The sequence below is a fragment of the Equus przewalskii genome, chromosome 21 (assembly GCF_037783145.1).
Source record: "Equus przewalskii isolate Varuska chromosome 21, EquPr2, whole genome shotgun sequence".
In the NCBI taxonomy this organism is placed as follows: Eukaryota; Metazoa; Chordata; class Mammalia; order Perissodactyla; family Equidae; genus Equus; species Equus przewalskii.
This window is the reverse complement of record NC_091851.1, coordinates 21,897,407-21,922,784: the sequence shown is the minus strand read 5'-3', so window position 1 is coordinate 21,922,784 and position 25,378 is coordinate 21,897,407. Positions and strand designations below refer to the sequence as shown.

At 46.6% G+C, this 25,378-nt stretch overlaps 1 protein-coding gene across 1 annotated transcript; it reads right to left on the bottom strand.

Moving 5' to 3' along the window:
• Positions 1–1,683: 1,683 nt before the first annotated feature.
• TBC1D20 (TBC1 domain family member 20) lies at positions 1,684–21,835 on the bottom strand. Its single transcript, XM_070589033.1, has 9 exons — positions 21,486–21,835; positions 20,927–21,367; positions 12,410–12,595; positions 9,936–10,016; positions 6,645–6,831; positions 6,371–6,472; positions 5,300–5,441; positions 4,279–4,466; positions 1,684–4,008 (listed from the first exon to the last, which is right to left on the bottom strand). The coding sequence occupies exons 2-9, from the start codon at positions 20,994–20,996 to the stop codon at positions 3,753–3,755; spliced, it is 1,212 nt and encodes a 403-aa protein (XP_070445134.1). The 5' UTR covers positions 20,997–21,367; positions 21,486–21,835; the 3' UTR covers positions 1,684–3,752.
• Positions 21,836–25,378: the final 3,543 nt, after the last annotated feature.

Here is a 25,378-nt window from a genome sequence, read left to right as displayed (position 1 = left end):
CTCCCTGGCAAATCACCTAGAGAGAGAGTCCCAATTCCCTCCCACAGTGCTCAAAGCTGTCCCTGGTTGGAACCCGAGTGCCCTTCCACTGACCTTGGACACTCAATCTCTCTACAAAACACCCACACTTTTTACTCAGCCGTTATTTTTACACTGTTCTTCCCTCAGCCTTCCCTGTTGTGTGGCACTTTCTGACAGCATTTCTACAACTCCAGCTGAGTGTCCAACAAGTCTGTTCAATTATGACGCTAGCTACCTGGAGTCGGCACTGGATCCTACAAGTGGAAGGCTCAGTCTCAGACTGCCCGCTTGCACGTCCAGCCACAATTAGGGTACCCAGGGACCCACCCCTCTGCCTGACCAGCTAGAAATTCGGGGGTTTCCACAACTCCACTCAGGCTCAATAATTTGCTAGAAGGGCTCATATAACTCAGGAAAACACTTTACTTACGTTTACTGATTTATTATTATAAAGGCTATACCACAGGAGCAGCCAAATGGCAGAGCTGAGCAGGGCAGGGGACGGGGCGTGCAGAGCTCCCAAAGTGAGTCATCCTCCCAGCACCTGCTCTGTTCACCAACCCAGAAGCGCTCCATCTCTGAATCAAGTTCCTGCAGAGCTCCGTTCTCCAGCCTCTCCACCCGGGTGGGGTTCAAAGTTCCCTTGCTCGAATCACTTGGTCCATCTGGTGACCAGTCCCATCCTGAGGCTCTCTCGGGGCCCCTCATTAGCATAAACTCAGGTGGGAGCAAAAGGGAATCATGAACAACAAAAGGCACTCCTATCACTCAGGAAATTCCAAGGGTTTTAGGAGAACTTGGGACACAAACCAAATATTTCTTATCACACACACCCTTCCTTCAATTTTCCAGTTATCAAAATTCTGCTCTTTATGTTCAACCATCAACTTCTATGACAAATTGTTCCTTGAATGCAACTCTCTGGTGTGAGCTCCCCGAGGCAGGGCAGTGTCCTGGTTGGCCCTGTGTACTCCATGAGTCAGATCAAAGGGTGGCATGGGCAGCTGGCCTATGGTGTGGGACAGGGTCAAGGAGCAGGTGGGTGATGCCAGCTCAGCCTTGGCCCCTCTGACATCTCCCCTCTGGGCCAGGGAAACATGAATAAACATCCCCAACAACATGGATTCTTGCCTCCGTGATTGGCACACCCTCAGGGTGGAGGCACTTGGCACTGCTCTGGGCTCCCACGACCCAACAGCTGGGCATGTTGAGAGGATGTTGGAAGAGCTTACTTAGCAAGAACAGCTCTCAACAGCTCCTTTGTGGATGGAAATTACACGTGGAAGCAAACTTGCTTTCACATCAGGCTCTGGTTGGGTTCCAAAACTGAACATCAGCCTTTAGAGCTGAAGGCACCCCCAGAACAGTGTGTAGAAATAGTCAAGATCACCCCAATCTAATGTCCCACACCACTCATGCTGCTGAACTGTGACCTGTGGCCCTGGGCAGCAGCTGGACTGTGTAGGTCATACTTGCAGGTGAAATAGAAGCAGGACTGCAGGTATTGCCCAAGCTCGCCAGCAAGTCGAGGCCAACCAGGAGTCCACCGACCACGGCACAGTCCCAGGCAGAGGGGGGAGGCACGGGAGCATCGAGGCCAGATGCCTGAGACCAGAGTCCACTCCCAACGAGAAGTGCATAAGGATGGAATGCCAGAAGAGGTTAGTAACCACAATAGGCTATTTATTTCATACAGGGTTCTGTACAAAATATTTACACATACTCTTTACAGAATAGTAAACCATCTAAAGGTAAAAAGATAATGCTTGCTTCTCATTGGCAGGGAGAATCCTGATGTCAGCAAAACTGTAAAACAAATGAACTTTCTCCTTCCTAGGCCACAACAGAAGCAAATGCTACTTGCTCCCTGGGATCCCAAAAGCTGTGGCTCTGGGACCCTGACAACGTGCACCTGCTTGCCCCTCCCCATCAGTTCCTTGAGTGTTTACAGACAGGCCCGAGTGCTTGCAGCAGGAGGGGCCGATTCTGCCCCACTGTACAGATGACCAGAGGACAAACTTGCTGTGGGACACGACTGGGAATATCTGTCACAGCATCCCCTCTGGGTCCTGGAAGAACTGCCTCTGTCTTGATGAATCCACCACTTTCTAGGTTACTCCACCCACATCACACTCACCCCAGGTGGGACTCCCCATATGGAGAATCACACATCATTTTGAGCTTTTTTTGGTTTTAAAGTGCTTAGTGTAACTCAGTGTAGTCTCCTGTGCTAACTGCTCCGGGCTTGCTGGCTGCCTGCGAGCTCAATGCCCTCCACTCTGCACACAGCGCGCCTGTGGGGAGGACCTGGATGTCTGGGTATGGTGGGGGGTAGAGTGCTTCTGGCATGTTCACTTTAAGAAAACACCTGCCAAGAGAGAACGGTGCCCGAGAGAGACCTGGAAAAGCAAAGTACATGGCTGCTTCATACTATACACCCTAATTCTTTAAAGCAGCAAAAGGCACTTTTTTTTCAAGCCAGAGTTAATTTAAAACAAACCCGGCCTTGCTTACAGGAAAAGCAGCCCCAGAAGGAGTGGCTGAGCCGCCTTGGCCCCGAGGCCTGCAGAGCCCTCAGGAAGCAGGGGGCTGTCCCAGGCTCCTCCCACTCTCTCCAGGCTGCAGTCTGTTCCTTTCTGGTGCTGACAAGTTTCCAATGACGTTTCCAACCAGGAAGGAGAGACCAGCAATTGAGGAGATAAACCAAACCAAAAAAGCGAAGCCAGGGTAGTGAGTGGGGGCCTGTTTGGGAGTGGAAGGAGGATGTAAGGACAACAGGAAGAAGGGAAGCTGGACAAGTGGGCACCGTGGAAGTGTGGGGTTGTTTACGAAGAGCAACTCTGGCTAAGTGAAATGTTAAATAATGGAGTGGAAAGGGAACTTCAGGGTCTTAGAACCTCATCCTTCTGATGAGAACTATTTTTTTTCCATGAAGGAACTATTATTTTTAAAGTGAGGTTACTTTACCTGTTGGGCGTATGTAATTCTAAAAATAGTAATAAAAGTGTCTTTTATAAGCAACGTTGTGTGGCTTGTGGAAGGGAACAGGGAACAGAAAAAGGGCAGGCAAAACCAGTCTTTGGGCCCTAAAACTTAACGTTCCTTCCCATCTGACTGGAAATGCCCCAGTGACTTCTAGGCTGAAAATAGGTAGGATCTACCTAGTAACCTAGTTCACATCTGTCTCTCTGCCTTCTGACCAACTAAGGGAGCTGCTCCTAAGAGGGGCAATCCTGTTCCTGGGCTTGCGGCCTTTGCCCCCGCGACTTCACGCCAAGGTCCCACTTCTTTAGCAGCAGCTCCCTCCTTCTTTGTCTGGATGCAGCAGACAGAACAGGAGGAGGCGCGAGGAGGGCATTCAGTGGTCCAGCTTACTTAGTACTCGGTAGCCAAGAGGTTCCCCAGTAACCAGGCCCAGTGGGTCCCAAAAGCAGCTGGGAGCTAAAGAAATCCATTTCCTCCAACACAAGAGGAGGCAGCGGAGAGCCCACTCAGGAGCCCACTGTGAGGGAGGGGAGAGTTCTGTGCCCAGGCACCCAGGTGCCCGGTGTCAGGCAGGCTCTGCTACTGGCCTCTGAAGCAAAGGCAAACCATAGACGGGGCAGGGGGGGATGGCAGGAATAGAAAACCCTTGACAGAAACCCTTTTAATAAAGGAAATTCCACCCTCCCAACCCTTCCACGGAAGGTGAGACCTTAAAGTAACATAGGAGGAAGGGTCCTCTCTGGCATTCACGGAAACAGCTGCAGTTGAAACTTTGGGGCCCACTCCAAGGCACTTTTCACCACAGCCAGAGCGGCCGCTCCAAGTGCCACCGTCAGCCCCATCACTGCCAGTTTCACAAAGCGGTTGGTCCTTGGTTTGGTCAGGACATCTTTTGTTCGATCCTCAGGCCGTAGAAGTCCCCGAAACCGCTGCCGCAGCACCATATCAGGCCTCTGCTGGGCTGACACCAGCTCAAAGTCTTTGAAGGTAGAGGCTGCCGTTCTGCAGAGGGGAAGGAGACAGAGAGGAGATGGTATGAAAGAAGGAGAGAAAAATAGACAAACTAGATGAAATGGGCTGCGGGCAGAGCCATCCATCGCTCAGAAAACTCTTCTTGATAACGACGCATCAAGTCTCCAGTGGGGATTCCACTGGCATAAGCTTAGGTCTCTGGAAACATCTCCCCAGCCCTGTCCCCACCGGACACAACCTTCCATCACTTCTGCTCACTAGCTAAGACCCCTGCTCGACGAGTGCCTTGGCCTCACTCACTTCTCGGCTTGCTGATGGGCAGCTGCCTTCCGAGCAAGTTCAGACGGGGGAAACTGAACAAAGAGGTCTCCAGCTCTGCTGATCAGTGTCTCATAGGGCAGGTCCTGAGGGATCTGGGACAACAGGTGGTGGACCGAGGCCATGTCACAGTCACAGTCCAGGACTTCCTGCTCTCGATACAACACGATCTGTGGGGAGCAAGGCCTTGCATCAGAGACCAGAACATACAGGGCCTTGGCCACTTGCACTTCATTCTCCTTACAGATAAATTTAAACTGGGAACAGACAGAGTTCACCCTAAATGTCTGGCAAACTCCTGTATCCATGGAGGAAGTAATATTGTACATATCTGAGTGCTTTTCCTACTGGGCTGGCCTTCCTCTTAGTGGCAAACTTCCAGCCCGTCATGTGAAAGGCTGACCAATTGAATGGAGGAGATTCTTTCAGGAAGAAAAGGGGAAGGATCACTGGAGATTCCTGGAGCTCCAGCACAGAAGAAACAGCTCAAAACAGCGGAAAGAACAGTCTTGCCTCCTTTACAGAGTAACGAAGATCGCCTGTGAAGCCCCACCTCCGCCCCAGGTGAATCGGGCCCTTCTAATAACTGGACCCCCACCCCCAGAAATTTCTTTTTTTTTTTGTAATCTCAATTTTGTATTGTAATACCACACCTTTTCTTTTCTTAAACCCGGAGTTGGCAGTTTGTGCTAGTTCCAGGAGATGTCAATAGGAACACATAATTCACAATGCACGTGAGAATTGTAAATGTTCAGAAGACTCACAAAGTAAACAAATCTGTTTAACTTTGTTTAACCAGCATGTCCCAAACTTATTTTCATACGAAATATTTTTCCCCCACAACTCTCTCATTAACAGTGCAGAGAACAGTGTCCAGGGACATCAGCCTGGGAAATGCCATGTTTTGCATCTTTCCACAATCACCAGGTTTGCCTTTAGGGAAAATGATCTGGCTGGAACGAACGATGGTGAGCCTAGTCGCTGGCTCCTGGCCTGTACCTACCACAGCTGCAAAGTAAATGGGCATCAGCGGGTGGCAGGCCAGGAAGAAGTCGTACAACCGCACAACATGCCTGAAGTCAGACAGGACGTGCCCAAACCAGGTGATGAGCCAGCTGAGAGCAAAGATGGTCCCCACCTCGGCACTAGGAGCAAGGAAATCCAGATGTTAGGTTCCCTGCCGAGTCATCCCTTCCTTCTCTCTGGGCCTTCTCTGTCATCAGTGCTGTGAGAAGGAAGCACTTGGGAAATATGCTTTCTGGAAAATTCAGTCACCTAGGAATTCAGCATCTTCTTAGAAAATACCAAGTCCTTAAAATGTACCCACCATTGTGACAGTAATACCACGCTAGGGCCTTGGTTGCCTCATCTCACTGGATGCTCTCCTAACGACCAACAAATGTCAATTACAGGAACAAGAAGAAGCTGTTTCCACAGAACTAGCCCACGATTTTCCTTCTGAGAAAGTCACACCTCTTTTGGGTGCACAGGCACACATTCTCAGGCTTGAAAACATAGCCACATTAAATTTTCAGTGAACGTGAGATGACTGAAACACCTTAAGACATAGCCATTATTTTTTAAAAAAGAGACAGAGAGAGAGAAGCATCAGCCAAGGACACATTTCCAGCTAAAGAGAAGAGAAAAAAAAAAATTATATGAAAGAAATATTTCTTCTTCTTGGTACTTGGTGAATAAAACAACCCACAGATGGCCCTGTCTTTCTCGCCTCTGGATCCTACACAACTTTGTAACTCTCTTGTGGCAAGAACCTTGAAGTCTACCTTGGGACACTTACCTTGTCCACCTCTCCCCACTAAATGTAAACTCCTTAAGAGCATGGGCTGTGACATCTCTTATATCCCCAAAGACCACAGCACCCAAAAAGTGCTCCAAGGCTGTGTACAGAACTGCATTATCCAGATCGCTGGTAACTGGAAAGGACAACTCGGAAGAACTTAACACTAATCAACATAAGACGATGACGCAACTGAGCTAGACCTGTGAGGAAGAAACGAAGGCCAGGAGAAGGCTCAAGGGAGGTGTGAGTGTGTGCACGCAGACACATATGTACCTCTGCATGAAGTCATGGAGTTCTGGATTCACCTGGTCAATGATGGGCATCAGATAGTTTAATATATGCTTGGTGTTGTCCATTGTTGGATCCATGAAATCCCTAGAGGGAGAGAATTCAATGAGCTTGGTCAGACCGAACACTTAGATCAGGGGTAGGGGGGTGGAATGGGGCTCAAACCACTGAACGCACTGACTGGAAAACGGGCTCAGGAGTTATCCCCAGGGGGCTTGAGGAGTGTTACCCAGCCTCTTACGTTCCTCTGCACTGGTACCTGACGTGGTGAGTAGACAATTTTTCTACCAGGGATGTTGCCAGCCTCTTGCCTACCACCAGCAGAAACGTGACCACGATGTCATGGTAGCCCTGGTAGTAGTGCAGCTGAGGGTTGCGCTCCAAGACGAGGAGGATGATGTCAATCAGTTCTTCCTGGAGCCCTTCTCTCTGTCCTTCCGGCATGCCTGTCGGGGGCGGGGGGCAGGGAGAGATGCACTTGAACACGGCAAGCAGCCTAGTAACAAGGAGGTGACAGCAACACATTTTCAGAGAAAGTGTTTAATAAAAGAAAATAAATCACGAACACTTTGGTAACATTTATCAAGATCCGCACATCATTGACACCACCTAACACATTGGAAAGAGCCACAGACTAGCAACCTTACAGTGGGGGGACCCAGGAGACACCGTCTTAACGAAGTCACTACAGTTCACGTTGCCAGCAGTGTGACCATTTGACAGCATGTGCCGCCTGATGAGATGCACTGAGAGCACCTACTAAGAGTGCATAAACCTGAATCTAAAAGCGAGGAAATACCAGACAAACCCAACTCGAGGGAAACTTTATAAAATAACCGGCCTGTCATAAAATGCAAAGGAACTACTCCAGATTAAGGGAAGAAAAGAGAGAGGATGACTGATTGGTAAATGCATGAATTTCTATTTCCTTTTCCTATAAAGGACTTTACTGGGATAAATGGTGAAATCTGAATAAAATCTGTAGATCAGATAACAGTATTTTTCAAAGTTGTTACTGACTTTGATAAGTGTATTGTGATCACGTAACAGTCTTGTTTTGGGGAAATATACCTTGAAACATTTAGGGCTAAAGGGGCATCATGTCTATAATTTATTCTTAAGTAGTTCAGAAACAAATTTGTGTGTATGAAGAAGAACAAAGAGAAAGCAATAATAAAGCAAATACAGTAAAATGTTAACATATAAGGAAATCTGGGTAAAGGTATCTGAGGAATTCTTTATCCTATTTTTGAAACTTTTCTGTAGGTATGAAATTATATAAAAACAAAAAATTTAAGAGTTGCCTGTTTCCCTCTAAATCAAACTAAGTGTCACAGGAATGACTGATCTCCTGGATCGAAAGATGTGGCCTGTCTTGGGAGCTCCTTCCGAGTATGCACTAGTGCCGGCAGTGGTCCGTGCAGCTCCGCAGCTCACCCGGCTTTTAGTACAAAGATGCCAAACCTCAGCCTTGAGCTGCTTTAAAGATTTTCTTGTTCCTTTTTTTCCCAAAGCCCCCCGGTACACAGTTGTATATTTTTAGTTGTGGGTCCTTCTAGTTGTGGCATGTGGGACGGCACCTCAACGTGGCCCGATGAGCAGTACCACGTCCGCACCCAGGATCAAAACAGGCGAAACCCTGGGCCGCCAAAGCGGAGCGCGTGAACTTAACCACTCGGCCACGGGGCCGGCTCCTGAGCTGCTTTAGAAGAACGGCACACAGGACAGCTTTCCTATACCATTAGCTTTTCCAGTTAAAAACAGATATTTTGAGCAATAACAGCCAACGTAAGGGCCCAGACTTAACTGATCAGAGGGTTTAAAATGAAAGTAAAGCTCCTTTCTCATCCATATCTACCCCACCCCTTCTCAAAAAGGCATATTCTAAAAGATAAAACAGAAAATGGTGTAAACCAAGTACTACGGATAGGCAAAGTCATCAAAGTAGTGAGAGAAAAAAATTAAACCCTGCTTGGATTCTCAGTAGAAGAGTGGTCAGCTAAGCCCAGAGGAACATGAATGGAGAAAGAATATGAAACCCATGGAAAGTTCAACCCACAGAAAGAATGTCACAGACTGCTGTTACATAAGTGGAAGAGGAATAAGGGGTCCAGAAGGAAAACAGGCTCCCTAGGGGAAAATGGGAGGCATCTGTCCTGTGCAGTTTCATTCAAACCAGCAGGACAGAGAAAAGGAACCTGACCATGGACATATGTTTTTATCAAAACCAAGATGGCAGGCAACCGGCTACACAGGAATCACAAGAGCCTCTCCTGAGAGCAGGGATGTAGGCAAGGGTGAAAGAAGGCCCTTTAACAGACAAAATCCAAGCCGGAGCACGGGCACTGAGAAGGGGAGCAGTGGGTTTGGAAGCTCTTGTTCCCTTTAACACTTCTCCTCTCCACATGGACCTAAAGGTGGAGCTGTCAAAGGATGAGAGATAGATCATAAACATGAGGTTTGCTGCCCAGTTTCCTTCACTGTGGAAACGGAGACAACGGTCTTTCTTCTCATTCTTCCTGGAATGGGGAGGCAATTTTAGGAACAGGCCTTTTAAACATGCAGGGAATGGCCTTCCTTGCAATCCCAGGGACCTGATATATGTAAATGTAAGATATCACTATTTCTAAGTCTAATCAGAGGAGGATATTAATAGTTTTTGTGGGGCTATCCCAGTGGTGTAGTGGTTAAGTTCGTGCACTCCGCTTCAGCAGCAGAGTTCACCAGTTCAGATCCTGGGCATGGACCTACGCACCACTTATCAAGCCATGCTGTGGCAGGCGGCCCACATATGAAGTGGAGGAAGATGGGCATGGATGTGAGCTCAGGGCCAGTCTTCCTCAGCAAAAAGAGGAGGATTGGCAGCAGATGTTAGCTCAGGGCTAATCTTTCTCAAAAAAAAAAAAAAAATAGAGGAAGATTGGCACGGATGTTAGCTCAGGGCTAATCTTCATCAACAACAAAAAAATAGCTCTTGTTAGTGCCCACTTCCAAACCAATCTGCTTTTTTTTTTTTAAAGCTTTTATTTTTCCTTTTTCTCCCCAAAGCCCCTCAGTACATAGTTGTGTATTTTTTAGTTGTGGGTCCTTCCAGTTGTGGCATGTGGGATGCTGCCTCAGCATAGTTTGATGAGCAGGATGTGAACTGGTGAAACCCTGGGCCGCCAAAGCGGAGCACGAGAACTTAGCCACTCGGCCACGGGACCAGCCCCTCCAATCTGCTCTTTAAGGCCAGACTGATGGGACTAGCAAGCCCGATGAAGTCTCTTCTGCAGCTCTGAAAGGATGGAAAACTCTACTCGCATTCATCACGTCTAGGCCAAGAGAGACTAGTTCTGGCTCAGGCTTTCGCAGTGAGGGTCTGAACACAACCAAGTCAATAAAAGAATGACTCAGCAGACCAGGAATACAAAGGGTCCCTGAGGAGGCCGGGTCCTGCACGTTAGGTCACTGGGGTGGAAACTCCCTGGGACTGGCAAGCACCAATACAAGAAAGTAAGTGCAAGTGGGACAGAAACCCCCAGGTGGCAAGACTGCCAGAGCTCCTCACCAGGAGGGAAGCGCCGTAAGGACCGCCTGACGTCCAGCAGCACCTGTTGGTAGTCCTTGCTCATCTGTCGTAGGTTCTGCTCTGTCAGAGGAAAAGAAACATGTTATTGTAGGAACGTCTGGGAAACCAGGTTAGGAACAAAACATTCTGGTATGACACCAAAGGCATGGAGGACGTACTTCAGCTTTGTCCCGAAGACGACATGACTCATGACTCAACATTTGGAGAGGAATCCCCGATTTAGTTCCAAACATGCTGTTTGATGCAAATCATGATGGCCGTAAGAGGAGGGACACAGACTGCTCAGGGGCAACAGTGAGGTGGAAGTGCAGAGGAGCAGTCTGGAGGCCGGGGCCTGCCGTAGGCTGCCACTGCTCCCCACTGGGCAACTGCTCTGAATTTCAAGGCCACATCTGTAACATGGGACAGTCCCTTCCATATCGACCTCTCAGGTTACTGTTAAGATCAAGTAAGATCATGAGTGTAGAAACCAGAGGCCACTGAAAATACTCTAACATCTGTAAAGTCTAGGGAGCACTGAGCTGTTCAAAAAGGGTACTGAGAAAAATTAATATAAAGAAAAACCTAACTTCTCTTGATGCTGAAATTCTAAAACTAAGATTGCAAATAGGAGATAGTACTTGTGTTCAGTGGATAAGCCCAATACAGTATGAAAGGAGGCAGTCTCTAGCTGTTATATATATATAACAAGTGCATATTTCCTTCACAACCAGAATCAAAGGAAAGCTACCAGAGGAGCCTACGCAACACTCCCCCACATGCAGACTTCATCTTATAAAGATATGAGAAATCTGGAATCTGATAGAAGAGTATCATCTCAGGATTTAGAATGTGAATATGGCAATGGCTTGCGACCGGCCTCATGGTCTAGTGGTTAAGTTTGGCGGGCTCCACTTCGGCAGCCTGGGTTCAGCTCCTGGGTGCAGACCTACACCACCAGTTGGCCACAATGCTGTGGTGGCGACCCACAAAGAAAACAGAAGAAGACTGGCACAGATGGTAGCTCAGGGCGAATCTTCCTCAGTGACTAGCAACAGATGTTAGCTCAAGGTGAATCTTCCTCAGCAAAAAGAGGAAGACTAGCAACAGATACTAGCTTAGGGTGACTCTTCCTCAGCAAAATAATAATAATAATAATAATAATAATAATAATAATAAGGCAATGCTTTTTCCTTCCAACAAAAAGCTGACTGCTGGGCCAGCCCTGGTGACCTAGTGGTTAAAGCTCAGTATGCTCCACTTCGGCAGCCTGGGTTTAGTTCCCTGGCATGGACCTACACCACTCACCTCTCGGGGCCATGCTGTGATGGCAGTTCACATACAAAAAACAGGAAGACTGGCAGCAGACATTAGCTCAGGGCAAATCTTCCACAGCGAAAAAAAAAAAAAAGCTGACTGCTCTGAGGCAGTCAGTTTCAAAGATAATAACAAGCGGCAACTTAACATGTATTCAGCTACACCATGACACTGTGAAGTTTTTATCAGAAAAGGCTGTTTTAATCATCTCCAGTACCCGGCCCACAAGAGGAGCACAACTATAATATCTAGCCAAATAATAAATAATAGCCAAATGAATGAGAGAATCCCCAGCACCTGGACTTCGCCATACAAAGCAGGAAAGTAAGAAATGTTTGTTGTGGGGCTGGCCTGATGGCTGAGTGGTTAAGTTCGCGCACTCTGCTTCAGCGGCCCAGGGTTCACTGGTTCAGATCCTGGGTGCAGACCTACGTATTGCTCATCAAGCCATGCTGTGGTAGCATCTCACGTAGAAGAACTAGAGGGACCTACAACCAGGATATACAACCATGTACTGGGGCTTTGGGGAGAAAAAACAAAAAAGAGTGCATTAAAAAAAAAAAAGTTTGGTGAGTGAATGAATGACAAAGTGCATTCACTGTTCTGCAGTACTTTCTTTTGTATTTTGCACTGTATTCCAAGAAACTCCCTTTACTATATGGTCCTTGCAAACTAGTTACGTAACAGCTTTTCATAGAATTACAGAGAATTTTAGAATTTAAAAGGATCTTAGTATTTCCCAATAAAACGTTTTTTTTTTTTTTTAAGGACCTTAAAGGTATCATCTCTCCCCACAGCCTAATGTCTCTCAAAATGCAGTCCATTTTCATGAGAATTAGGTGGCGAGCTTACTAAAATACAAACTCCTACAACGCACCTCTAAGTGAATACAGACCAGAATATGCATTTTTAATAAACTCCCCAACCTACTCAATAAAAGCTAACTACTTACCTAATAAAAGCTCATTTTATTTTTGAATAAAATTCTCCTTATCAGTTTGGCCTTATTTTCAGAGGGGGCCCAAGCATACCCTAAAATGCTGTAGACTGCCTCATCTACTCTTGGGGTAAAGTGGGCATATAAACCTCAGGTCCCAGAATCCTTGTGTCCGTGCCTGCTAGACGAGCCCCCGAACAGCACTGCCCCTCCCCCTTACCTGGCACAGGAGGCGGCTCACTGCTGTTGACATTGAGGAGCTTGGGCCACACTTTACGCCTGATCTCATCAGTCAGGAGCCCTCCTTCACTGATAGCCAGGCGTCTAAGGGCGGCCACATCAGTGGGATCACTGTTCAGAGCCTGGTGTATCTCTGCCACTTTTTTTTTCCTTTTGGCATCAAAGTCTGCAAAATAAATGGGAAAAAGGCATTAGGCACATATTCGGCATGTGTACATTTTCTATTCAGGGCCCAATCTCATTTGGTTTGAGGTACAAGCAGGTATTTGTTTTTGTTTTTGTTTTGCTGAGGGAGATTGGCCCTGAGCTAACATCTATTGCCAATCTTCCTCTTTTTGCTTGAGGAAGACTCACCCTGAGCTAACATCTGTGCCAACCTTCCTCTATTTTGTATGTGGGACACTGCCACAGCACGGCTGCTGATGAGTGGTATAGGTCCATGTCTTGGAACTGAACCTGGGCTGCCTAAGTGGAGTGTGCTGAACTTAGCCACTAGGCCACAGGGCCGGCACCTAGGCAGGTATTTTTAAAGTCAACCTACAGATATTTAATTACCACATGATGTGCAAAATACCAAGGAGATATACTGTGTAGGTAACGACCAAGGAATTACAATTATAATAAATGCTCAGTAAATTCAGGCATATCTAAGTTACTGTTAATGTTTTCCTCATAGAATGCTTGTTCTTTCTTAATATGAAACCTCACAAAGCATACAGATCTCTTAATACAATATTTTTTTTCCTGTTGTTTATAGAGGAAAAATGTCTATGTAAGTCACCAAAATTCAACACTTTTTTTTTTTTTAAGATTGGCACCTGAGCTAACAACTGTTGCCAATCTTTTCTTTTTTCTTTCTGCTTTTTCTCCCCAAATCCCCCCAGTACATAGTTGTATATTTTAGTTGTGGGTCCTTCTAGTTGTGGCATGTGGGATGCCGCCCCAGCGTGGCCCGATGAGTGGTGCCATGTCCGCACCCAGGATCCGAACCAGTGAAATCCTGGGCCACCACAGTGGAGCATGCAAACTTAACCACTCGGCCACGGGGCCAGCCCCCTCAACACATTTTTTAACAAAACCACACATGGAAAAAGTCTCCAGTTACATGTTAACACAACTGGTGAAACATCAGAGTCACATAGAGACATTTTCAAAAGCAGAATGTCACAGGGCATACCTGGGTCTCCAGTGTGGCTGGTGGTAAGAGAGGCACGACACTGCACACAAAGTAACTCTTCCTTAACATCCACATGAATTCCTCGTGTTCAGGTAGGAATGTTTGAAGCATCTTACATGTTATATGGTAATTTGATATTTATACACAAGCATTTTACTGTGTTTAAATTACTTTTTAGGAAACTGGTTGAGTTTGTGGTTGATGTGTATCATATTATAATTTTTCTATTTATAATAATGGGGTAACACATTCTCAGAGCTTTCTTGAAGAATGTCTAATTTTAGGAATGGCAAACACAAGAAAAGTTTAAAAAGACCTCACCGAAGAGATGTCACAAAGCAGTGCACTCTAACTTCCAAACAAAGGTATGTGCAGACTCCAGGAGCTCAGAGACTGCTGTGGGTCGGGTTGATCTGAGAAGGCATCACTCAAAAGTGCAATTTGAAAAGCAAGGGGAGGATTTCAAGAGACTGGGAGGAGGCAGAGAGAACAGAAGAAAGGCCTGGAGACAGGAAACACACGGCCTTTTCATTTACTAGTACACACACTCATTAAAAACACTCATGTAGCACATACTAGGTGCAAGGCCCTGGGCTAACGTAAAGTGGAAGCTAACACTGGAAGCTGGTCAGGCTTTAGGAGGGACTAACACTGGAAGGCAGATTAGGTTTTTGAGGGACACTAAGGAGCTTTCCTCAGTAATTTTCTATTCTGAGACAAAAGTCTACAAATTGTTTCCATGACAAAGCTGCATAGTATTAACACAAATGAAAACTGGTACTAATGGTCCTGGTTACCTACCTCAGAGAGCTGCGACATATAAATCATATAAACAGAGGCACCAACTGGTTGGGAGTCACATGCAAGTGGAGGTGCAGACAGGAAAATAGCACAGGTGACTTTTCACCCAGGTAAACCTGTTTTCCTGGCTAGACGTTATTTCCCTGGTAATCTAGTAGGGTGACCATCTGTTCCAGTTTGTCTGAGACATTCCTGGTTTACGCCTATAATCTTGGCATAATTGTTCAGAGGAAACTCCTCCTGCTATCCGCGCTCTCAAAAATGTCCCAGTTTGGATGCTACATTGGATGGTAACTCTACCTAGAAATCATGAAAAATCAAGTCCCAATTCCCTCTGGCAGCACAGCACCCAACTAGCCACATGTTTGTTTACAAGGTGCTTCAAGCTCTTGGCTTGGGTGTGTCCTTCCAGCCGTCCATCCACCTGTCCATTAGTCTATCCATCAATTATCAGTCCACCATTTAATGAGCATCTACTTGTATTAAGCACTATACTGGGGACAGAAAGATGAACATGACTCCCTGCCAGCCTTAAGAGGCTTACAGTAGGGAGAGACACAAACAATTATTATATATAATGGAATCACGAACAATTATGAAAATCCAGAGGAACGAATGACTACTTCTGAGGCAATCAGGAAAGGCTTCACTAAGAATATATTCTTTTTTTTTCTTTGCAGGGAAAGATTTGCCTTGAGCTAACACCTGTTGCCAATCTTCCTTTTTTCTTTTTTTTCCCCCCAGCCCCAAAGCCCCAGTACATGGCTGTAAATCCTAGTTGTAAGTCAGTCCTTCCTGTTCTTCTATGGGAGCTGCCACCACAGCATGGCTACTGACAGAGGACTGGTGTGGCTCCGTGACCGGGAAGCAAACCCAGGTCGCCAAAGTGGTGCATGCCAAACTTTAACCACTAGGCCATCAGGGCTGGCTCAAGAATATATTCTAGTAGCTTCTTAAAGAAAACTTTGCACATCAAAGAGTGTATTGAAGGGAGAGCATCCCAGGTGGAGGAAAGAGTATCTGGAAAAGACAGAAAAGAAACATCGTGTCCAGAAATAGGAGAAATTCTGCAAGGCTGAACTGTTGGGTCAAGGGGAGAGAAGAGAGGCAGAAAGGGCTGCAGTAAACGTGGCTCACAGAAGAGTCTGGGCCTGATTTACCCTGTTAAGGAGTCTGGGTTTTATCCTGGACCCAAGGGGAAGACAGGGGGGCAGTTTACTTTGGGTGAAGGGCCTTCCTTTGGAAGAGAAGACTGTATGTCTTCAAAAAGGGATCACAGACTCGCAGGAAACAGAGAAGACTTTTTATGTAACAATACAGGTTGAGACAAAATAGCAGCAGGAATTAAGTTAATTTCCAACAAATTAAAAAATCCACCAGATATTTCATTTATTTATTTATTTTTACTTAGAGTGCCCTTGTACTTTCTACACATCACAAATTAAGACACTCAAATGGGACTACTGAATACCAGGTGAGGCAAGCTGACACTGAGAAATCTTGTTAACCTATTTGCTAAGAATGTGGAAAATTTTCCTCAATTTGTTTAGACATATATCTACCTTGCCCCTCTTTCCAAGTAAGTTATTCAGCAATCTGGGGGAAAGGAAAACCACTGGGGAAAATAACACTGTTTGCAATCAGCTGCATTTCCATGAGGTATTGGCAAATAATCTGCAAGAATTTTAACTAATTCTGAACCTAAACCACAGCTCCAATACTTTTTATCTCTCTTAACACTCTGTTTCGATTCTATTTTTAATCCTGCATTTCAAAATTGACTACTATCTTCTCATTTTTGGTGCTCTGTGGTAACTCAATAAACATGTGCAGAATAGAATAATTAATTTAGCTTAGCTATTGTTCCTTTGGAAAAATTTGGCTTTTGGTAAATGACACTATTTCCCCCATAGCCTTAAGAAGATGCTCACTGCACAACTCTAAATAGGCCCGTAGACGCTTTGGCCTCTTTCTAAAGCTGCTGGTACTTCTCAGGGTAGGACGGTGCTCAGCTCTGGGTCTCAGCTGCTGCCCGTTAAGGCCCCACCATTACCTTCCTCAGTCCCACATCAGAGGGACTAACGTTAGCAGCAGGTGAGAAAGGCTTCCCATGTACACCACTCCCAACACATCAAGTTTTGGGGTTTTTTTGAGGAAGATTAGTCCTGAGCTAATATCTGCTGCCGATCCTCCTCTTTTTGCTGAGGAAGACTGGCCCTGAGCTAACATCCATGCCCATCTTCCTCTACTTTGTACGTAGGACGCCTGCCACAACATGGCTTGCCAAGTGGTGCCATGTCTGCACCTGGGATCCGAACCGGTGAACCCTGGGCCGCCGAAGTGGAACTTGCGCACTTAACCGCTGCCCCACCGGGCCGGGCCCCCAACACATCAATATTTATTGCACCTAATACACATGCTCTCACTGTGACATAAAAAAGGAGGAGAAAACAGAAAACTCCAGTAGCTGGAGATGTATAAATTACAGAGTGATAAGTTACAGTGCTAGAGTACAGAATGAGGGAGAAGGGGTTAGCAGTCTCAACTGAACAACTAATTTACACATACCCTCTTCACCTCAGAAAGAGAAAAATCAGAGTTACTCTTGGGATGGTCAGGAAAAGATTAAAGTGAATGTCTACTGCCTATTTTAAGATAAATTTTATATATGGACTTTGGGGTAGGGCGCACATTTCTGGACTTGAGAATGCTGTATTTGGGCTTGGGATAAAAGCTCACATTTCATTTGAAGGTAGCATATATGTAATCCAAATCCCCCTGAAACGCTTTCTTCTCCAGCTTTTTTTTGCCCCACTTATAAGAGAGATGTATTATATATTCCAAAGCTGATAGCTTTCAAATTCCTTTATAGGAGAGGTCTTGGCTATCACAACCACAACAGAATGAAATGACTACCCTACAGCTGGCTGCAAAATATAAGACACTGCTATAGATAAATCCCTGATGCCTGAAAAGTAATTCATTCAACAAAGGAAAAAGCAATGGTCTGGGCACTACGTGGCCTACTCTCCATTAAAGCAATCACTTTAACAAAGGCACTGAAGTGTAGCTCTGAACAGTTCAGATAAAGACGGCTGAGGGGGTCACTGTCTCAAACCTCTCCCAACTCTGTCTATAGAACCCAGGTAAAGATTTCTGCTTCCCCAGAGCAAAAGGTATCTCCAAAAGCATCTGGCTTGGGGAACATACTATACAGGGAAAGGACAGTGGCTAAGGAGGAGCACTGCTATGCTGCTTCTCAAAGTTTTTCCATATCAGCAAAATATGTATTAGTGACTCACATGAGGTGGATGACCCACATACTTAAAAATGGAATCCTATGTGAGAGTGCAAAACTCCAAACTGATTATTTGGTCTAAGCTTGCATATCAAGAAAGCTTTTGGGGCTGGCCCTGTGGCCGAGTGATTAAGTTTGCGTGTTTCGCTTCAGGGAGCCCAGGGTTTCACTGGGTTGGATCCTGGGCACGGACCTAGCACTGCTCATCAAGCCATGCTGAGGCGGTGTCCCACATAGAAGAGCCAGAAAGACCTACAACTAGAATATACAACTATGTACTGGTGGGCTTTGGGGAAAAGAAGAAGAAAAAAAAAAAGACTGGCAAATGTTAGCTCAAGGCCAATCTTAAAAAAAAAAAGAAAGCTTTATAATCTTTAAATAGAGTTAATCTCAAACCAAGCAATGCTGAGCCTTACTCAAAACAATGGAAGAGTCAGTCAGAGAGAGAGCGAGATCCCCTCAGATAGACAGACACCTCCCTACCCCACCTCTTGAACTGATGTTGACACTGGAAATTAACTTAAAAATTTATGTTTGGTATCTTTTTGAATACTATGTCTACTCAGGCAAGGGAAGCAACAGAAAAAATAAACAAATGGGACTTCATCAGACTAAAAAGCTTCTGCACGGCAAAGGAAACCATGAACAAAATGAAAAGACAACCCACCAACTGGGAGAAAATATTTGCAAATCATACATCCAACAAGGAGTTAATTTCCAAAATATATAAGGAACTCACATAACTCAACAACAAAAAAATGAACAACCCAATCAAAAAATGGGCAGAGGATATGAACAGACATTTTTCCAAAAAAGATGTACAGATGGCCAACAGGCACATGAAAAGATGTTCAACATCGCTAATCACCAGGGAAATGCAAATCAAAACTACAATGAGATATCACCTTACACCTGTTAGAATGGCTATATCACCAAGACAAGAAAAAAATAAACGTTGGAGAGTATGTGGAGAAAAGGGGACCCTCATACACTGCGTGGGAATGCAAACTGGTGCAGCCACTACGGAAAACACTATGGAGCTTTCTCAAAAAATTAAATACAGAAATACCATACGATCCATCTGTCCCATTACTGGGTATTTATCCAAAGAACATTAAATCAGCAATTCAAAGAGATTTATGCACCCCTATGTTCACTGCACTATTCACAATAGCCAAAATGTGGAAGCAACCCAAGTGCCCATCAATGGATGAAGAAATACAGATGTGGTGTACATATATATAGACACACACACACAAAAGACTACTACTCAGCCACAAAAAAGGACAAAATTGTGCCATTTGAGACAACATGGATGGACCTTGAGGGTATTATGCTAAGCAAAAGAAGCCAGAGAAAAAGAAACACTGTACAATTTCACTGACATGTGGAAGATAAACTAACACATGGACAAAGAGAACAGATTAGTGGCTACCAGAGGGGAAGGGGGTGGGAGGGACAGGCGAAAGGGGTAAAGGGGGACATACATACGGTGACGAATACAAATCAGACTATTGGTGAACACGATGCAGTCTAAACAGAAACCGATATATAATAATGTACACCTGAAATTCACACAATGTTATAAGCCAACATAACTTCAATAAAATAATTTAAAATATATATATATGCTTAAAGTTCATATCTGTACCAAAGAAAGACAGTGGAAGAGGAAACCTTACCTTATTCTGAGTAAGGTTCCTATTAAAAACAAAATAAAACAACGCAGACTTCGTTTCTGGAGGTACTAATTAGTCTCACCAAAGATTACTCAAATTAGCAGAGATTCATTAACCCCCTGAAACATGGAGACAAGCATGTATTAAGATAGACTGCTTTACCCCAACACGGAGAACAATATTCTAGAGAGTAAACCAATCTGATCACAAACTCTACACAGGGGAGTTTCTAGCGTTAGTAACTTTGCCAATTCTCCAAGATGATTAAAAACAAAAAGGGAAAACAGAAAAGCTCTCATCTCTAAATTCCTCCCATTCGTCCGGAGAAGCAAAATCAAGGAAACTGGCCTCCCAACCTGGGCACAGCTGCACTACAACAGGTCACAAGGTCCATAGCATTTGGGGCACTGACTACTAAGTCATGAGGACAGATGTCACACCAACACCAGCAAAAGGCTACAAGGCCAAAGGGCCCAGAGCAGTAATAGGAGAAGCGAGCTCCATTTCCACTCAGGACCAGAATAGGAGAAAAAGGGGATAACAGGAATAAGCCGAGAGAAACAAGATGTGGATACCAACCAAAGTACGTGGGTTGAATATGTGGTTGGTTCTACTGTGGGCACCACTCATCAGAGGATGCAAAAGTGGGAAAGCTACCTTAGTCTTCCCCAGGGGGAAAAACATTATTTTACTTGGTACAGAGTAAACATCAATAATTTTAACTGTCCTGTATTAAACGTATGTCAAACGTATTTGAAAACATAGTGACAACGAAACCACGATTTCATAGAAATTACCGCTTAGCACAAAACAGTATAAAAAATAGAATGGCTTTGTACACCATTAAATCACATTAAAAGAGGCGGCACAGGACAGAGAAAGTAGATGACAGTGGCGGCCAGGAGCTGCGGAGACTGGGGAACGGAGAGCGGGGGGCTCGCTTTTTGGAATTAGAAATGTGCTGGAATTAGACAGTGGCGAGGGTGGCACAACTTCGTGAGCGGACTAAGAACCGCTGAACTGTACCCTTCAAAGGGGTGCGTCCTGCGGCAACGGAAAGAAGTCGGTGGTCCACGCCCGCCGCAAAAACGCGGACGGCGAGCGATGAATGAAGTTTGGGAAGCCCGCCGCGCCGCTGGGGAGGAGGCGCCCGGAGCCTGCGGACGTGGCCGGACAGCCGGGCGGGCGGGCGGCTCGGCCTCGGTCGTCAGGGAGAGCCACGGCTTCCCCCGGACTCGACGAGGCCGGACGCGGCCCCGCCCTGCCCTTCCCACTGGGGACAGGACTGCGCCCCGGGGACCCCGCGGCGCCCCGATTCCAGGCTCTCCCGCTGCCGACGCGACCCGGCCCTCCAACCCTTTCCTCTCCCGCCGTCCCGACCCCGGCCGCCCCGCGCGCGGTCGCCCAGGTCCCCCTGCCCGGGGCCCTCTCGGGCGCTCCGGCCCGCTCCTGCGACAGCTGTCCCTGCCCCTCGGGCCGCCGCTGCCCCTCAGGCCGTCGTCCCCGCAGGCCTCTCCTCGGCACCCCGGCCGGCTTCCGTACCTGTCTTCCCTGCGCCGCCGTCCCAGCGGCTGGAGGTGTGGCCGTCGCCCTGCGCACTCCGGAGGGCCATGCCCCGGGGGCCCGGGCCCGAGCCCGGGCCCGAGCCCCGGCTGGCGGCGGGGCAGACACAAGACGCGGCTACAGCCGCGGGACCCAGCGCCCGCTGGCCCCGGCAGGCTCGGCTCGGTCAGCCCGCGGCGCGCAGGCGCGCAGGCGGCCCCGCGCGGCCCCGCCCACACGCCGGCACGTGACCGTCCGCTACGCGGGGGGCGGGGGGTGGGCAGGCGGTCGCCGGGGCACGCGCGCAGGCGCCCTGAACAGTGAGAGGCCGCGCGCAGGGAGCGCGGCAGGAGGGTTAGCTCTTTCTGAAGGCTGGAGCGCGGCGCTTTTGACCATATGTGCTCAGGCAGGACCAGATTTTGTCGTTTTTGCTTTTCTTATCTGTAAAGTGATAGTGATGATAATAAAAATACTGAACTCACAGAGTTATTGGGAAAGTGCTTAGAACACTACAAAGCATATAGTAACTACTCCACAATTATGAGCTATTTTGGCGTACCAAGGATTTGACATCTTGTCTCGCCTTCCCACCTGTACTTCTCTCATCATACTTGGTGACTTCAGGGTTTAGGAGAACCATCGCATAAGGCTGAGCAGGTTGTGCACTGCCCAACGCCAGGAGGAGCCATTCACATAGACGATTACTTGAGCAGTGCCTCCTTTGAGTTATACAAAACTGGACCCATCCAAAATGAGCATGTGTTGTCAGGTTTTTGACCTCCTTCTCATCTCTAATGACAGTTCTTTCTCTCCAAACGGCCACCCATTCCCTGGGTCACATCCATATTGTGGCCAGAAACTGCTCCACCTCCCAAACCTCCAATGTTAGGCCCCCATTCTCTGTTCCCATGACTCTGTTGCTGGGTGACGCCTACCATAACAGTTCCTTATTCTCCCGAGAGGTCCAGCCCATGGGACGCGTTACTACTGGCCCCTCTTGGTTTCATTCTATCCAATCCACGTTCCCTGATCCACCATTACATTCTAAGTCCTTTCCAAAAGGTCCTCTGGGTAGCTTTCATGAGCAGAAAAGATTACTCTCCAGTTAATTTTTAAAACTAATATTCAATTTATTAAAATTAGAAATCCCCAAACCTAGCTCTTCCTTAATTTCAACTGACAAATTTTAAAATTCCATTCATGGGACCGGCCCTCAGGCCGAGTGGTTAAGTCTGCGCGCTGGGCTTCTGAGGCCCAGGGTTTCGCTGGGTCGGATCCTGGGCGCGGACATGGCACTGCTCATCAAGCCACGCTGAGGCAGCGTCCCACATGTCACAACTAGAAGGACCCACAACTAAAAAAATATGCAACTATGTACGGGGGGGAGGGCTTTGGGGAGAAAAAGGAAAAATAAAATCTTAAAAAAAATTCCATTCATTACTCTAGTAAATTTTAACAATCACTGCTTTTGTCCTATTAACTTAGTTAATTAAATTCCTTTGAACATTTGAAACTGCATTTATAAGCTTAGTGATTCACTTTCTTTTTTTAAGTATCAAATCTGGCGTGTGTATGTGCGTGTGAGGAAGATTGGCCCTGAGCTAACATCTGTTGCCAATCTTCCTCTTGTTTTGCTTGAGGAATATTGTTGCTCAGCTAACATCCATGCAGATCTTCCTCTGTTTTATGTGGGATGCTGCCACAGCGTGGCTTGATGAGCAGTGCTAGGTTCGCACCCAGGATCGGAACCTGTGAACCCCAGGCCCACAAGTGGAGGGCGTGAACTTAACCGCTTTGCCACTGGGCCACTCCGTAAGTGTCGCAATGTTTTAACAAAGCCTTTTGAGTTCTTACGTGTTTCTTGTAAATGAAATAAATTAAATTTATAAATACATTGAGTCATGAGTTCTTTTAGATCTGTCAATACAAATGGAGTAAGATTTCAACTTAAAATCACAAGTTTAAATCTATTATTCAATATACATTTGTAATTAGTACAAGAATGTGTTAGAATTCTCAAAATTACTTGAAATATTGTAAGAAATACTGTAAGAATTTAAAGTATCACATTTATATAGATCCCTTAATGCAAAAATATTAACACTGGGAGTTTAAAACATTTCTAGTCTTTATTCTAAACCGCAGTTGAGGTTAAAGACGCTTATTGCCCTGAAGAAGGAATTAAGTCATCCCAATTTGGGAGTAACATCCTCAAGCAATTTAGGGTATTTATTCCCTTCTCAGTTACTGTGCTGGCCAGTGAGCCAGCTGGACTTGCCTGTGGTAGTGATGGGACAGTGACCTGCTCCCCTCCCCACTATCACAACTCTAGGGCTAAATAGTGCATGGTCATTGTGAGGCCTGGGCCAGCTGTCATCTGTAAAACAAGGAAGTGTCTGGCTCTCAGGGAAAAGGGAGAGTGAGTCAAGCTACTGTCAAGCGCTCAGCAAGATGAACAAGGAGTCCCCTGGAGAAAACCAGTTCTGTCTCAGCCTGGTACCTCCATCTTCTGGCCAGCACATTGCCTAATTGCAACTAAATGAGCTCTCAATGACAACATGACCAGGAATGCCAGTCATTTTGCCTCATAACTCCGTAAGTCTACTCTCTTTGAAAGGAGCTCTAGGTGGTAGATGATAATTTTAAAAGTCTTCCTGGGCCAACAGCAACCAGCCTATGATTTGAGCATTTGTCATGGGCATGGTCATGCATTGCCCTGTGGCCAGGGCTTGGAGCCTGTAGGTGAGCCACGGCATGCTGGGCTGGCCTGCCATGGGGCCCAGGACACTAGGAAGCATGCATATCTTGGAAGATCCCAAATCACAAACATGGAGATTACGGAACCCATTTGTTTGCTCAACAAATATTCATGGTCCTTACCCACACCAGGCCTGTGCTGGGACCCAATATAACGAAGCTTTATTCTCTGCTCTCCAGGACAGCTCAGGTTGGTAGGGGAGATGGACTCTTCAACTTACAAGAGGTGACAAGTTCTAGGAAAGGTGAAAGAAGCATAGAAGGTATAGAAGCCCAAAGAGGGGCACCAACCACACACAGGGGCAGGAGAGAGTGATGAAGGAACGTTTCCTGCGGTAGTGATTTCTAAGCTTATATAGAGGGATGGGTAGCCGTAGGTCAGGTGATATAGGCAAGGGCATTCTAGGCTGAGAAAATAGCACAGGTGCTGCCATGAAGCTAAGAGAAAGCCAATCATAGTCTAGAAACTGGAAGTGGTTTAGTGTTCTTACAGCACAGCATGAAAGAGAAAGTGGACTTGGACACTAGTGAAGGCAGAGAAGTGTGCGGGGGCAGGCCAGGCAGCACCTCTTAAACCATTCTCAAGAGTTTGGACTGGATGGAGTCAAGAGTGGGACTAAAGAATTTTAGCACTGAATGTGGTCTTTGCTGTCATCTAGATTAATCCTCATTTCCAATATAAGAATCACCTCCACTTAAACATACAACAGTGTTTATGGAGCAACAAACCTGTGCCAGGCTGGGAACTGGGACATAAAGTGACAAATGTTCACTTGCTCAGCTTCTAATGGGGAAGAGAGACAAGCTACCAGGCAATTGTAAAGCCAAGTGTCAGACAGGGGACAACCTAGAATTGTGGGAGAACATGGAAAAATCGCAGAAACCAAGAGGTTCATGATTGAATGTAGAGCCCAGGGGCATCAGTTAGGGCTCTGCGGTAGGTGTGGGCGGGACTTGTGAACGTGATGGGATTTCACTCTTGTGATTAGGTGATGTTATATGACAAAGAGGAAGGGATGCTGCAGATGTAATGAAGGTCCCAAATCAGTCGACTTTGAAGTAGTCAAAAGGGAGATTGGCCTAGGTGGACCTCATCAGGCAGGTCCTTTAAAACAAGGTGCAGGCCTTCCATGAAGGAGAAATTCAAAGTGGCAGAGAGATTTTCCTGTTGGCCTTTAAGAAGGGAACTTACATGCTGTGGAGAGGGCCACAGGGCAGGGAACGGTGGGCAGCCTCTAAGAGCTGAGGGCCTCAGTCCTACACCATAGGGAACCGAATTGGGCCAACAGTATGCTTGGAGGACCCCGAGTCTCAGTGGAGATCACAGCCTTGGCTGAGAACTTGGCGAGACCCTGAACAAAGGACCCAGCTAACCCACACTTGGATGCCTCAACTGCAGAAAGTGAGATAGTAAGTTTGTGGCTTTTTGTTACAGAGCAAGTGACTAACAATCTCACCCAAAAAAAGCTCAGACAGAAGGATTTATTGGTCACATAACTGAAAAGCCCTTGCCCTCCTGCATCCTCTCCAGCTCTCAGCTGCGCACCTCTTCATGCTGACTGCACTCTCCCACGGGCCTTGGGGTCATGACATGACTGTGGCAGCTCCAGGTCTCACACACTTTCTTCATCTGACCCTGAGAAATACAGCCGAGTCATCCTTGTCCCAGCATTTCCAAGGAAAGACTTGGCGCAT

Coding starts and splice junctions, on each gene's coding strand:
- TBC1D20 (XM_070589033.1), bottom strand. CDS start 20,996: ATGGCCCTCCGGAGTGCGCAGGGCGACGGCCACACCTCCAGCCGCTGG. Junction 6,832..9,935: donor CTTACGGCGCTTCCCTCCTG/GTGAGGAGCTCT, acceptor CGCCCCCGACAG/GCATGCCGGAAGGACAGAGA. Junction 4,009..4,278: donor GCCCATCAGCAAGCCGAGAA/GTGAGTGAGGCC, acceptor TCCCCTCTGCAG/AACGGCAGCCTCTACCTTCA.